The 13700-nt window shown below is 55.1% G+C and overlaps 4 protein-coding genes across 4 annotated transcripts; 2 read left to right on the top strand and 2 right to left on the bottom strand.

Annotated features, from left to right (window-relative positions):
- Nucleotides 1-3944: 3944 nt before the first annotated feature.
- Nucleotides 3945-5611, bottom strand: MYCGRDRAFT_109561 (uncharacterized protein; the record flags this gene model as incomplete). Its single annotated transcript, XM_003852196.1, has 3 exons — nucleotides 3945-5176; nucleotides 5231-5527; nucleotides 5584-5611. The coding sequence occupies 3 exons, from the start codon at nucleotides 5609-5611 to the stop codon at nucleotides 3945-3947; spliced, it is 1557 nt and encodes a 518-aa protein (XP_003852244.1).
- A 1355-nt stretch (nucleotides 5612-6966) lies between these two features.
- On the top strand, nucleotides 6967-8251 carry MYCGRDRAFT_109560 (uncharacterized protein; the record flags this gene model as incomplete). Its single annotated transcript, XM_003852517.1, has 5 exons — nucleotides 6967-7036; nucleotides 7122-7204; nucleotides 7319-7390; nucleotides 7455-8145; nucleotides 8223-8251. 5 exons carry the CDS (start codon nucleotides 6967-6969, stop codon nucleotides 8249-8251), a joined length of 945 nt encoding a protein of 314 aa, XP_003852565.1.
- A 1467-nt stretch (nucleotides 8252-9718) lies between these two features.
- MYCGRDRAFT_24513 (uncharacterized protein) lies at nucleotides 9719-10516 on the bottom strand (the record flags this gene model as incomplete). Its single annotated transcript, XM_003852195.1, has 1 exon — nucleotides 9719-10516. A coding segment is annotated over one exon (798 nt), but the record flags the coding sequence as incomplete, so codon positions are not given.
- A 1673-nt stretch (nucleotides 10517-12189) lies between these two features.
- On the top strand, nucleotides 12190-12841 carry MYCGRDRAFT_80892 (uncharacterized protein; the record flags this gene model as incomplete). The annotated part of the gene is made up of 2 exons (XM_003852518.1): nucleotides 12190-12511; nucleotides 12571-12841. Coding segments are annotated over 2 exons (428 nt in total), but the record flags the coding sequence as incomplete, so codon positions are not given.
- Nucleotides 12842-13700: the final 859 nt, after the last annotated feature.

The raw sequence follows: 13700 nt of genomic DNA, 5'->3' as shown, positions 1-13700 counted from the left end.
ACTAATAGGAGCGAATTCCGGATAAGCGAGCCGAAGTTGCGGACTTCGCGAGGTGACGAGCGGACGCAACGAGGGAAGTGAGTACTAAGGAGCCCGAGCTTGCGAGGACAGCGACGGGCGTACGATACCCGAGCGCGTGAGGCATAGGCTCGTTTAAAAGGTTAGCAAAACTATTTTGGGCGCCGCAGGCTCCATTACAAAGGCGTAGGAAGTCGAAGTTCGCGCTGCAAAGTTAAAGTTCGCCCGCAATTCGAGTGTTCTTTCCGACTGTACTCCCCCAAGACATTTGGGACCGCAAGCTACTACGCTAACAAGGGTCTTTAGCGCAAACTACTTCCCACCCGATGAGTTCTCAAAGGGATGCACGCCAACCTTGTCAAAACGTCACCCCAAGTGCCTACCATCATGGTCAGCGGCGTCTGATACTACCAGCAGCGTGATTGCAATGGCTTTGCCTGCCCGTGCACGGCCGACTGCAAGTACAGCGTGTGAGCGCATCGGACGGGTCACCGTTCAATCCTTGCCCAAAAGACTATTGGCCTGATCACAAGGGCGCCGACCAATAGTGCCTAGAAATCAACCCTGGGGCCTGCAAGTACGCCAACCAGCGGTGACCCGTCCGATGCGCTCACACGCTGTACGCCCACCAGCGGTGATCCGTCCGATGCGCTCACACGCTGTACACGGCCTCCGCCTCGAACCATGCTTGCCTGGTCGGCAGTCGTCCTCAAAAATATTGACCACGGGGAGGGCATCGGCTTACAAGGCTGTTTTGCTTACTGCAGTAGTATCGCACTCTTACCGCAGCATCACGCTCCAATATCGCCTCGACAACAGTGCAACACACCGCCCGCAACCTGACATTAGCGATATCTCCAGGTCGCATGGCCCACCCCTGAGCAGTCACCGACTGTCTCGGCTCATCTGAGGAAGGAAGTGAACGGACACTGCCAGGACTGGCGTCTACTGCTGCGAAGGCAGGTCAGACCTTGTCACTCGCAGCTCCCAGCAACAATATTGCAGGTCCAAACCAGCCGCCGAACGCACGTTCACCAGCCTTACACATGGACGGATTCCTGCTTTGGTGTCAGAGGTTGGATCTGTACCCAAATCATGACTTGGTGCCGAACCCGTGAACGCTTCCCGGATCAATGAGCTCAAAAATCTGTCGGCACCGGTGCCGGAACAGGGCGTCGATAGATGAGTTCCCGACAGTAAGCGCTGTTTCTGTATGAGGGAGAACATCCGGAACGTCGGCGACATAAACATTGACAGGGCTATCATATACCGCCGCACGGCGACATGGTATCCCAACAACTTCCTCGACGTTCGCATCAACGCGAATCGCCTTTCAAACAATCATCCATACATCGACATCGAGATCACGAACAGAGAGTCGATACCGAACTCCATCTTACTCTCCCGACGTCCCTTTGGTAAATCTTCCCGTCGACGTGTGGTCATATTTGAGACGCGCGAGCTGACCGTGACCACAGGTTCCCGGACTTATGAGGACATCGTTACGCTCCGCGTTCCCGCTGCGGAGGGGGAAAACCCCGGAGAATCTTACGTCTGCCTGAGGCTCTTTAGCCTCAGGGGGCATTTCTACATCCAGGCAGAGGTTTAGTCTATTTAGGGCGGCCGGCTATTGCTCGCTCACGGACACGCGATACTGGACGAGTCGCCGCAAGCCCCTCGTTTGTCGTTCTGTAAGGCTGTTCAGTTGGCTACCCACACCACACGGTGTACGACTGTCTATATCTCTGCAACAACAACCACCGGCTTTGACCCTGCAACACAAGACTGTCTTTGTTCTCTGTAACATCGCTACTGTATTCATCTCTGGCACAATCGAGAAGGAAGTGAAACGGGAGAGAAGGTGAAAATGATCAGTTTGCAACGGAACTGGTTCCAATACCGTCGCCCGGCACTCTCATCCATGGGACTGTCGGTCTCAAGTTTCGTATCTATCAGTGCAGGAGGATCCTGTACCTAGATGAACACGACACATGAAAGATCGAACGTGCACGGCGAAACAAGGCTTTCATCCTTTACATCATGGTATCGAGTTTCGCGTCGAATGTGATGTCCGCCATCTTCTCCCCCAGCCCGTCGGATGTCGCTCTTGTCACGCGTTGATGCCTTCTTCGTACCGGATCCTCAAGCTTCTCGCTCCGCTGTCGAGGTAGTGGGTAAGGTGGTGGTGGTGTCGTCGTAGTGGAAGGAAGTGAGGTCGGACGAGAGGTATCTCTGGACGTCACGTGGTGACGTAATCTATAAGCTGGCCAGGACGACTACGAGGCAACTCGTGCCTCGCCTTTTACCTCCATCAATCTCGCAGCAGGGCAGTCTCGCTCCTCCTCCTTCTCGACCCTCCGCTTCACGCGCGTTGATATGCATACCTCTCAGGGCGGATCGCACTCGTCTGGTGATTGCTGGACTTCATCTTGTTTGGCGCAGGCAAGGAGCGCCAGAATCAGGAGTCTTTCGCCCGAAGAACGCCGGCACGAGTGTACGGAGAATGCGCTCGGCAGGCGACGACAACATGGCAAGACGACAAAAGGCTAGAGATGTCTGTCAGACGACAGGATCGACAGTGCAGTTGATGATGACCATGAGTCGAGAAACTGCTGCTCATCGGCAGCCTGTCAGTCAGGATTAAAGAGTCGACGTTGACACAAAAAAAAACCCCCCCCCCCTTCCCCCCCCCTAAAAAACAGCACATTCAACTAACATGCTATGAACCCCCATGGAACTACACAAAACTTACTAAACTCCAACAGACCCAGCCCGTCGTCTCTCCGCTTCATACAAACAACCCCCTCTTCCTCCCCCCACCTCTTCCCGAAGCCCTCTCCACCCTTAGACTGCCCTCCTCCCTCTCACCACACCTCGTCCGCCCACCCAAATCAACCCCCTCCCATTATCCTCCCCTACCATCCCCTTCTTCATCCTCCCCATCTTCCCCTGATTTTTTTTTTACAACCTCAAATCCTTGAATCCTCAGCCGTCCGACCGAGAGAAGGACGACGCGCGTACCATTTCGCTCATGAGGCCATCGAGCTGGTCGACGTCAAAGGGCTTCCTTCGTTCCGCAGCTTCCATTCACACCCATCTGTCTGGCGCGCTGGGGACTGTAGGTTGCTACTCCGCCCAAGTCTAAATATAGCTCTCACATGCGACGCAGCCTCGAGTAATCTATCTTAGTGCCGGTGGAGGTGCTGCCCAGGGGATGGGATTCCTAGAGAGAACAGCATCAGCGAATTTGTTATATTCGGGATCGACTTACCCTATGTCACATCCATTGAAAGTCTTGGAGTACTTGGCTCGAAGAAGAAGACAGTATCGAAAAGGTTCCGCCGAGCGGTGTTCACCGGCGTGGAATGGACTGGCTGGCCAAGTATGAGGTGTCGTGATATGGAAAAGGTTCACCAGAGACATTGTGCAGGACCGATGACTAGGTACAATGCCAAGGTCCATGAATGAGTAAGAGAAAGAGCACGAGAGGAGATATGGGACCCAGAAAGTCCCAAAAGTAGGTAGTTACTTATGCTGAATGATACTCGCTAATTATGCTGGAAAAGCAAAACCGCCTCGCTGTTCTTTCTTTTCTCGTCGTTTGGGGTGCTATCTTTCACCGCTCCCCGAATGCGCTGAGAGATTGGTTGAGCTTGTCGCCGGAAGCTGGGATATTCGAGGAGAATGTGCAGCCGTGATTTTTCGATCCATTCTTCCAGAAAGACATTGATGAAGCAGGTCTCGGGAATCCATTGGCTGATCCTCAATGGCTGAAGAGACACTCCTCTGAACCTGTCGAATGGTTGTCCGTTGCTGCTCCGTTCACTCTGTTCCAGATGTGGCCTCACCAGACGTTCACTTCACTATCTCCACGCCCTCTTCCCCAATTCGCGTGGCAGCCTCGAAAAGCTTCTGGTCTTAGCGAATCACCTGTTGCCCGTACCACTGCTGTGCCCGCTTCCATTCCTCCCCAAGCCCGGGTCGCCGAAAATGTGTGCTTTCGACCGACTGCTCTGTTGAGGACTCCTCGTGGCAGAGCCGAAGAACTCTTGTCCGCTCAATGACCCGCTACCTCCGCTCTCTTCTCCCGATGCGTGGTACGGATCGCTAGCCCACACGGGAAGTCCATTCACAGGGAGGGACTCACCGCATGGTCTACCTTGACCGTATGCAGCAAGCGAGCCGTTAATTCCCGTCAGTGCCCATGCGAAGACGGCTTGTTCGCGAATGGCGTTCATGAAGTCGTTTTGATCAGCGGGTGTTGAGAAGCCGGCTTGACGGGCGGCTTGTGGGCCTTGAGATGGTGCAAAGAAAGAGTTGTTGTAGTTGGCGCCGGCTCGTGTGTCGTGCGATGGTAGGACCGGCTCCAATGCCCAGGGTGCGGCGAAGAGGCCATTTGCGTAGGCTGGACGTACGGATTGGCCGGCGACCATTTGTGGGATGATGGGTCGGGCTTTCCTTAAGCAGACAACGAGACCGTCTGATGTGCATGAGATGACGGCTTCGAGTTCGATTGGTTCCGGTTGCTGCGGTGGCGAGAGTGGATCGCGATCGGGAGAGAGTCCAACTGAAGAGGCAGACGAGTCAGCGGTTCGTGCTTGACCGAACACTGCTTCGTGCGTGTCTTGCGCACGCGTACTGCTATCACCGGATGACTGCCGCGAATTCGTAATTGGGCTCTCGTTGTCGATGTCCATGGAGTGTGCGGCGGGTTGATATGCATCGTGCTCAAGGTCGACACCTCCATCGCTGGTGTCTGTGGTCATTTCCTCGTCGCTGTCGTTGTCCACCGCTGGCTCGTCGTCAGTCCGAGGATCGCGAAACCAGAATCGGAGGTATGCGATGGAGTCGTTGCCTTTGGCATTCTCCAAACATTTGATGGCGTCTTGAAGACAGTTTTCGGCGATGCAGTAGTAGAAGCTTCGACCGCGCATGACCTCGGCGGGTATGCCGATCACCTCTGCCAGACCGCTGGTGGCGTACATTATGGTGAGAGTGCGCGTGAATCGATTGAGGAAGAGCGCGGCTCGAGGCTCGTGCTCTTGCGGTTTGGAGGGTTGAGCGAACTTGGTGGAGAGGTGGGACATCATGTGGTATCTTGGATCCTTCGGAGAGGATGAGAATAATCGTCGAACCACGGGAGCATCGGCAGCTCGTTCTGTGGGTGGTCAGTTGGATGCGGGAACTGATGACTGAAGGGAACAACACTCACGGTCGCTCCTCATTCCTCGCTTGTAAATACTCGTGCAAACCACCATGACATCGTAGACGATGGTGAAGCAGCACTCACAGCCGACCCATTGGTCCGACTTGTCTTTGATGCGGCAATATGCCAGAACGGCGGCTTTGTCAGAGGCGACACGTCGGGCGTGAAAACGACGAGCCGATGGCAAGTCGTCGAGAGCGAAGAAGTCCCATGCTGAGCGATTGACGAGTTCGTCGGGCGTGTAGCCTAGAATGTCTACCACTGAGTCGGATGAATAGAGTACTTTGGCCTCCTCGGTGAGGTCTGGTGGATTTGGTCAGTGGGGAGAAAATTGACATGTCGATGGCGGGAGACCATACCGTGAATGGAGATGAAGGTGGTGTCCATGGCGATGAATGGGCTGCAGGAGCCGCTGAGAGTTGAGTATTAGAGGGAACTCTCAGATGACACCACACATGGTCGCGCCAGATGACAATGAATGGCGCAGTGGCGCTGGTGAGGCGTGGTCGCGAGCAGACGGCGGCGTGGCGACAGCGGTGGGCGGTGGTTGTTTGACTGCCGGTGGTAGAAGGCGGCGTCGACGGCAGGCGTTCAGCGAGAAAGACGTAAAAGGTGGCTGGGAGAGCGATAAGGTGTTGTCGAAGCGAGGTGGAGTACCTTAGTGGAGGTGAGGTACGCGGCAGGATTGGCGAGGTAAAAGGCAAATTGTCCGGTCAGGTCAAGCTCTTTCGGATGGAGGCAGGCGCGAACGACAGCAGGTCAGAGCAGAGCAGGTGGAGGGCGGAGCTACCAAGGCCGAAGCGAGCAGGGTTGAAGAGTGGCGGGCCGGCAGCCGTGACAGGGAGCAGGGATCAAGAGCCGTGAGGAAGTGAGGAAGTCCGGAAGACCAAGTCGACCAGTCCAGTCCAATTCATTGTAGTCAGGCCGCAATGCAGTCTACAATGATTGATCCATTCCAGGAGACGGGGACGGGGACTGACATGACCTCGGAAGCTCCTCCGTTCGCACCCCATCCCATGGAACTTCTCGAGGCCGGAGTGTGGAGCTGAGCAGACCCTGTGTGCCTGTGCCTGTGCCTGTGCCCGTGCCCGTGCCCGTGCGTACCTTGCCTGGCTCTAATGATTGCCCTGTGCATGCTCCTTCCACTCTTCCGTGCGTGCCTAAATTCACGCGTGCCGGCACTAGACAATAATGTGACATGGGGACTTCGGTATGGACGGAGACGGAGGATGTTACAGTCAATGCCTCCACACAGCCTCGCTCTGATCTTTTGCACCGAGTCGAATACCAGAGTGTGCACCTCGAATACAACCGATGCAGCAGGGCACACACTTCACTCTCCCACCCCACACCCACGTTCATGCAACTTCCTTGGCTTCCATACTGCTTTGCGCAATTTCTCATCGACGATGAAAGGTGAAAGGTGAGAGAGAGTGTAACGCTGCCCTCGACCTTGGCTTGATCATCAGCTACGTGTGAAGCCCGAGCAAGTCCGTTTGGTGTTCCTACTGTCTTGTTTTGGCCAGCTGTGTCGCCGCGCAGACATCAACCCTTCGAGCCATTCGACCACCACACCGACCGGAAAGACATCACGCAACTTGACACACCACGGTGCACCTCGCTTATTTGCATCCCTTCCACACCCACCGGCAGTGCATGCCCTGGACCGGAGCTCCTTGAAACAGCCCGCCTGCCTTGCCTAGCTCGGGGAATACCTGAACTGAACTGCAACCCCCACCACCATGCAGCAACCGCAACTGCAACAGCATGAACCGTTTCCCTCCCTGCACGCGAGTGTGAAGTTGGCAACAGGTCGGTACACAATTGTTCGTCAGGGCAGAAATTCCTCCCACCCTGCCGCTCGGCTCGCTGACCTCTTCCGTCTTTCCATCTGCAGACTCCACCGCGTATGATGTCAAGTTCTATCCCTTCGGCGCGGTCGACGACGACCAAATATTTGCCGTGGTCGCCGAACGAGATGTACGTCATCTTCCCTGCACGTCCTCATTCATGTCCATCAGACCTGGTCGAGCGTTGCAGCTTCGACTTCCACGTGTCTCGGAAGTCAAACTGACTTGCACCTTCCTAATCTAGGCTTTCGTCTGCCGTCCGAAGCTAGGATCAGACCCACCCTTTGAAATCCTGCGGACGTTCCGTGACAGCGAGGTGAGGATGAGAACACTGCCAAGTCACGATACATCAATCAGGCCATCACTGACCCCTCTTTCAGCCCGATGCCACGTCCAACAGTCTAGCATGGGCAAAGGATCCCGAAACCGACAAACCACTCCTCTGCCTGGCCGGCGGACTCCCTCGACACATCAAAGTCCTCGACGTCGAATCTGGCAACCCCGTGCGCACCCTCTCCGGGCATGGTAAAGCCGTCAACGACCTTGCCATCTCACCCCTTTCCACCAGCCTCCTCGCCTCTTGCGCCGAAGACACCACGATCCGGCTATGGTCTCTCCTCCCCCAACATGAAGACCAACCCTGTGTGGCCCTCTTCGGCGGCGAAGGCCACAAATCTCCAGTCCTCGCCATCCACTTCCACCCGAATGGCAACTGGCTCCTCTCCGGCGGCATCGACACAGCAGTCTGCCTCTGGGCGGTCCCCAGCCTGGACGAGCTCAACGCCAATGGCTCCTCCTCCACCACTCGCAAAGAACCCATGATCATCTACTACCCGCACTTCTTCTCCAAAGAACTCCACTTCAACTACGTCGACTCCCTCGCCTTCTACGGCGACTTGATCATCTCCCGCGCCTCCAAAGACCAGGAAGCCAAAGGCAACAAGTCGAACAACATTCTCATCTGGAAAATCTCAGGCTTCGACTCCGATGACCCTCCACCTGAATCCCCTCCCATTCCCGTCCATGGCCAGCAAACCCGCTCTTCCTTCCCTCACGATCCGACATATCGAGGTTTCAAGCGACTCTTGACGTTGAACATGCCGGATACGGATCGCTTCTATCATCGCTTCGGACTACTGCACGCCGAGGGACGGAGACCGATGCTCGCGATGGGTAATCAAAGCTCGGTATACAGTTTTTGGGATCTACAAAAATTACACGAGGGCATCGATCGTACAGAAAAGAGAGGAAGGAAGAAGGGTGTCGCTACTGCCGCAAGCGCAGCGGGAAAGGCAAAGGCGTCCGCATCCATCCGCAGCGAAAGCATCGCAGAAAGCACACGTACGTCTCCCTTTCCCCATGCCTTCCATCCCTTTATTCCAAACACGAAGACTAATCCTCGCGACAGCGGACCTCGAAACCACCTCCCTCCCCTCCAACCCTTCCTCCGACGCCCTTCCTCTCCCCGCCGCGAGAGACACGAGCTACCTCTCCGACCCCTTCAAACCCATCGACCCCCACCACCGAATCTCGATCAAGACGAAACTCATCACCAAACACTTCGCCACGTCGCAGATCGCGTGGAGTCCGGATGGGAAGTGGATGGTGGGTGTCGGGGATGAGGGGTTCATGTGTTTGTTTCATCGGGAGTTGAGTGGAAGTGGGGAAAAGGGGAAGTGAGGGCGCCCGTGTCTGTGTTGGTCGAGTGTGTCGATATTTCGAGCTCGAGATTCGCGAGGACTAGGTTTGAAGATCTTCGGTTTCGTTCGGGTGAGACTAAGGTACAAGGACAGGAGTGTGAGAGGGCGGACAGGTACGGGCGGAATGAAGGGCGAGAAAGAGAGCTGTCGACGGTAGTGTCGTGAGAATTGTCTCCGTCTTTGGCGACTGCATGAAATGCTAAATTGGAGTTGTGAAGGCTGCAAGATGAAGGTGAGATATCTCCCTTCTTGCATGTTCAGCAGCAGGATGACATTTCGTCTCCTCTCGCGTCGTGCCGTGCTCAAAATCGCAGTCTCAAACTTTTGGTCATAAAATCATCACTCGCTTTTTCCACCGCCCTCAATCCCCAACTCCAACGTCCTCAATGGAGTACTCACTCTGCAACTCACTCCCCAAGCATCCGCCAACGATTCTCCGCTGTCCGCCTCACCACTGCCCAGAGACCCACTCATCTACCCCTCATATGCGGCGGCACCGACTTCTTGCCTCCGGCCTTGGTCACATCGCCACTGAACTTCTTCGCGGCTTCGAGGTCGCCATTACCATAGTACCCATTCTTCTCGTCGGTCCGCTCGGTCTTGACTTCGCCGTTGGTATGGGCTGTGGCGGAGTTGATCCTGTGCTGCTCATGCGGCGGTCGCGTACGGTCACCATTCACGATGGTACCGTTCTTCGGACCTGCAGGCATGATCCTCTCAAGCTTAGTCGCGGGCTGCGAGCCGTTCGGGTGTTCGGGCAGTGCCTGGCGATGACCTTGCTTGTTGAACGCCCAGCGTGCGGAGCCGTTCGGATGGCAGAGGTCGGTGCCGGCGTTCTTTGGTGGAGGAGAGAGCTTCCTCGCGGGCTTGGGGGTCCTCAGGATGAAGGTGTCGGATGGACAGCACGAGACGATTTTCTGGCCCTTGGCGTTGACGAAAGCGTTCTTCTGTCGAGCCTTCAGTTCCACCAGCATGTCGTAGAATTTCTCGTCCCAAGATACGCATTGCATGTACTCCCACCAGAGCCGCAGACCTGGCTCGGCGTCTGCGTCCGCGCTGGCGAAGGAGTCGAAGATGTTCTGTTCGCTCAGCATGTTGACCTTCATCTCGGCATCCTTCTGCCATCCAGCAACCTCTTCGGCATACTTCTCCAAAGCGCGCTTGACGTGGCGGTCGTGCACGGTGCTATCGGATGCGTCATCGTTGGTGACGGGTCCCTCGTACATGGGTTTCGGCCAAAAGTGTTCCATCAGCTTCTTGGTGACCCAAGCCGGGCGGTCGCGATCGGAGAGTTGGGCAGCCCAGTAGCGACGCACCGAGTCCGGTACATGGCTCATCAAAGTGTCATAGCCAACCACATCCGAGTATCTTGTCTGCGAGTAGTTGCCAAAGTATCTGAAGCCAGGGTCATTGGGATCGGCGGACTCGATGAAGAGCGGGACGTTCTGGTAGTTCTCTTCGTCTGGGGCATCGCCTTCGTTGCTTAGAGTTTCGTTGAAGAGGGGGGTGAGCTTCGCTCCATGCTGTGTTGGAGAGGCGGGCAAGAACGGCTCCACTATATTGTTGAGCAGCCAGTAGGATTTGCATGGGAGCAGGCTGTTGGCGTTGATGAAGTAGAATCCAGGAGACCACTGCTGCCCATGGAAGTGAGCGTGTAAGAGTTCGGAAGTGAATGTCGTGGTAGAGGCAGGAACCGGAAAGGAGACCGGGTCCATCTGGCTGACAGCATAGGGAGTCCAAGCTGGTGAAGTGGGAGTGAAGGAGGTTGAGATCGATGGACCTGCTTCGTTGTGCTCTGTCGACGCGCCGTTGATAGCACCCTCTGGGTCTGGCTTGATCGTCACATCCTTTGAACGAGACTGTGGGAGGATTACCAGCTGAGATTTCGCATGCATGCCCTGCATACGCTCGTCCATGCTGTCCACGTCGGAGAATTCGACCTTGCAGCTGACGGATTCCAACTCATGAGCCTCTCGGCCGCCGTTGACAGTAGTCGGCGCAGCCTCAATCATCTTGGCCGGGGAGAGCTCGTGATCTGTGAGAAGCTCTTTAGCTTGCTCCCGCAGACGCAGGGACGTCCGATCACACGTGTCCGCATCCTCAAGCCAACTCTTCGCGAGTGCCTTGTTGCTGAAGAAACTTCTCATCCCAACTGATGGCGCAAAGGTACCATCAAGAGCATAGACGCCCGCGTTGAAGTTCGATATCATGTGCGGAGGGCATCGTTCCGCCTGCAGCAGTTGCAGCTTCAAATCGCAAACCTCGTCGTGGAGAAAACGCATATCGTTCTTCGTCATCTCGCGGAGCTTGGCGATCTCGAAGCTGTTCTTGCGGACCTCGTAATCGAGGTCAGGGGTCTCGACCGAGTACGCCGCCGAGGAAGTGAAGTTGTCGGACTCCGTCACTTTGGTGAGGGCAGTATTGTCTGGATGTGAGAGTTTGGGCTGGAAGTTTTGGACTGTTGGATTGAAGCGGTTGTTCTGGTCGAGAGTGCCGTTGGCATGCTGGCTGACATTGTCTGGTGAAACCATGATTGGAAGTGCAGAGAGCCAAGTCCGCGTTTGCTGAAGGGTCGGCGTTTATGTGACAGATGAAGAGGCTGATGGTGAAGCTTGCTGAAAGAGGTCGTTCTCTGCGATTGTTCATGCGGGCCCGTGCCGTCAAAGTGTGAAGGTGTTCTGCTCTGTGGTAGAGGAGGGAAGTGGATGGAAGGTTGATGATGGTCGAAGTGCTGACGAAGAAGGAGTGGTGAAGTAGAAGGAGAAGGAGTGACCCACTGCTGGACGACTTATCTAGAATCAATGTGAGCCGTTCACGAGCCGGTTTCACATGAAGGACGACTAATAGGCCACGAGCGCACCAGATTGGACCTCGCTGTGAGTGTTCATGTACTGATCCCGCTCACTTGGACGGTCAATCTTCAGCTGCATAGAGGAAAGTCGAAATGCATCGCAGCTGAACAATTCTCAAGACCCTTTTGTATCCGTTCGTCCTTTTGACTTCATATTGCCTACAATGTCGTCTTCAATCCCAATGTGAAGGTCTCGTTTTGCGTGCTTGTAATAGCACGATAACTCAAGCAGAGACCTCATTCCTTGGACAGGAGGCAGTGTGAGGCATTTGAAGATGAGTCGCCATGTTCTCGAACATCTGACAGGTATTGAGGTCTCGCGTGAAGATGGTCAGAGTTCAACAGTCGGAGTCAGGGAGGCTGTGAAGATCGAGGTGAAGGTGAAGGTGAAGCTGTCGAGTGGGCTTGAAGCTGTGCCCTAGTCATCCATGGCGCTGGGAGCTCTCCGAGCCGAGCTGCCGGCCGCGAATCTGAACCCTGCAAAAGATGACGACAATTCGGAAGCTCAAAGTCGCGTTGCGTGAGCGGAGAGATTTGGTCGTGAAAGCACTTCGAGTCTGCTATCCAGGATCCGTCTCTACCACATCTTGTTGAGAAACGACATCCTCGCCATGATCACCCAACCGATGCAGTCATCTACAACCACATTCCCCATTTCAACCTGACCCCACTTCAACGAACGACTCGAACAATGCCGCCCGCCAAAACGCACGACGCGCGAGTCGACGGCAGCACTACGCGCGAACGACAACTCGCATCCGCCGCCCACGCGAGGAGTAAGAAACAGACATTGCAGAGTACGAACGGAAACATGCAGAACGGTAGCACATTGAAAGATTTGCCTCTTTACAACCCGGATACAGCTGCCCAGCAGCCTCAGACTGGCGTGAGTCTCGGTCGAGTATATACGTCTCTAACGATAAGACCCCTGACACAGCGTTGCAGATGGCATGGAATACCGCGCCTCTCGAACTACTGGACACCTACCGCGTCGCGCACAACCTCCAAACCCCGACCGCTTTCACCACACCGCTCCGCCAGGCTCTCCTCACGAATTCAGGCATTGGCCGCCACTCTCCGACAATGGCACGGAAGAAAGAGAAGCGAAGGGTATCGAAAGAGCAATTGGCATTGGCTGTACGGAAGAACTTCAATGGAGCCGCTGTGAGCGAGATTGATGTCGTGGTAGACCTGGTGTACAAAGTGCGGAATCAAGGTGAGTTTTCCGAGCGGATTGAACGAGGGACACAATTGATGTCTGACGGCTTGTTCTACAGATAAAGCTTTTCGAATGCGTTCGATGCCTGCAGTACCGAAGAACGCAAAGACGTCTTGAATGCAAGGAGAAGGAAAGACATGTCGACTTTGGAGGACTTGCATAAATGGCAAGGCCGGCGAGGGATTGGTTCAAATCTGAGGAGTTCTGGCGTCTGGTAGTATGGAAAGACATTGGGTATATCCTGTCCTCGTCAGTGGCGAGCGGAGCATTGGACATATTGAGACTCTCCACTCGGTGCGGGATCGCGAGAGCATTTTTATTGGAGTTTGGACTATCGGCTTGGATGGGAGTGATCGCATACCGGCTTCACACAACAGCATTTTTAGGCTCGCAGCCATGCAGCCATGTTCAGCAGCATTAATCAATATTTCCGTTCGTGTCGAGTATAGGTACACAAAGACCCATCGGCAATGTCAATCATCTCGAATATTCGTTCGACCAACGCACGGACCATCGAGTAAACCGATCCCGAAAAGTTTACGGTATCTCGATTAGCATCTTGACATTTTCTCCACGACTCTTGCTCACTCGAATGGTACCATCAAACAGTCGCTCGCCATGAGTCTAGCATCGCCTGCATTCCTACCGAAGGCGGCGACGACGCCTCTCCGGCTCCTCGCCGCAACTCGACCTCCCATAAGCCAACGATGTCACCATCCATCGACTTCAGCAATACCTCGCGAGCGATGCTTAAACGAAAACCAACATCGCACTTTGACGACTGGCGCTCATCGACGACCCCAAACCACTTCCCCACAATCGCACAATCATGACCGGAAACATTCCCTCCGAGGTC

This window comes from Zymoseptoria tritici, chromosome 5, assembly GCF_000219625.1.
Source record: "Zymoseptoria tritici IPO323 chromosome 5, whole genome shotgun sequence".
Taxonomy (NCBI): Eukaryota; Fungi; Ascomycota; class Dothideomycetes; order Mycosphaerellales; family Mycosphaerellaceae; genus Zymoseptoria; species Zymoseptoria tritici.
The sequence above is the reverse complement of the archived record's forward strand: the minus strand, read 5'-3'. Positions and strand labels throughout refer to the sequence as shown.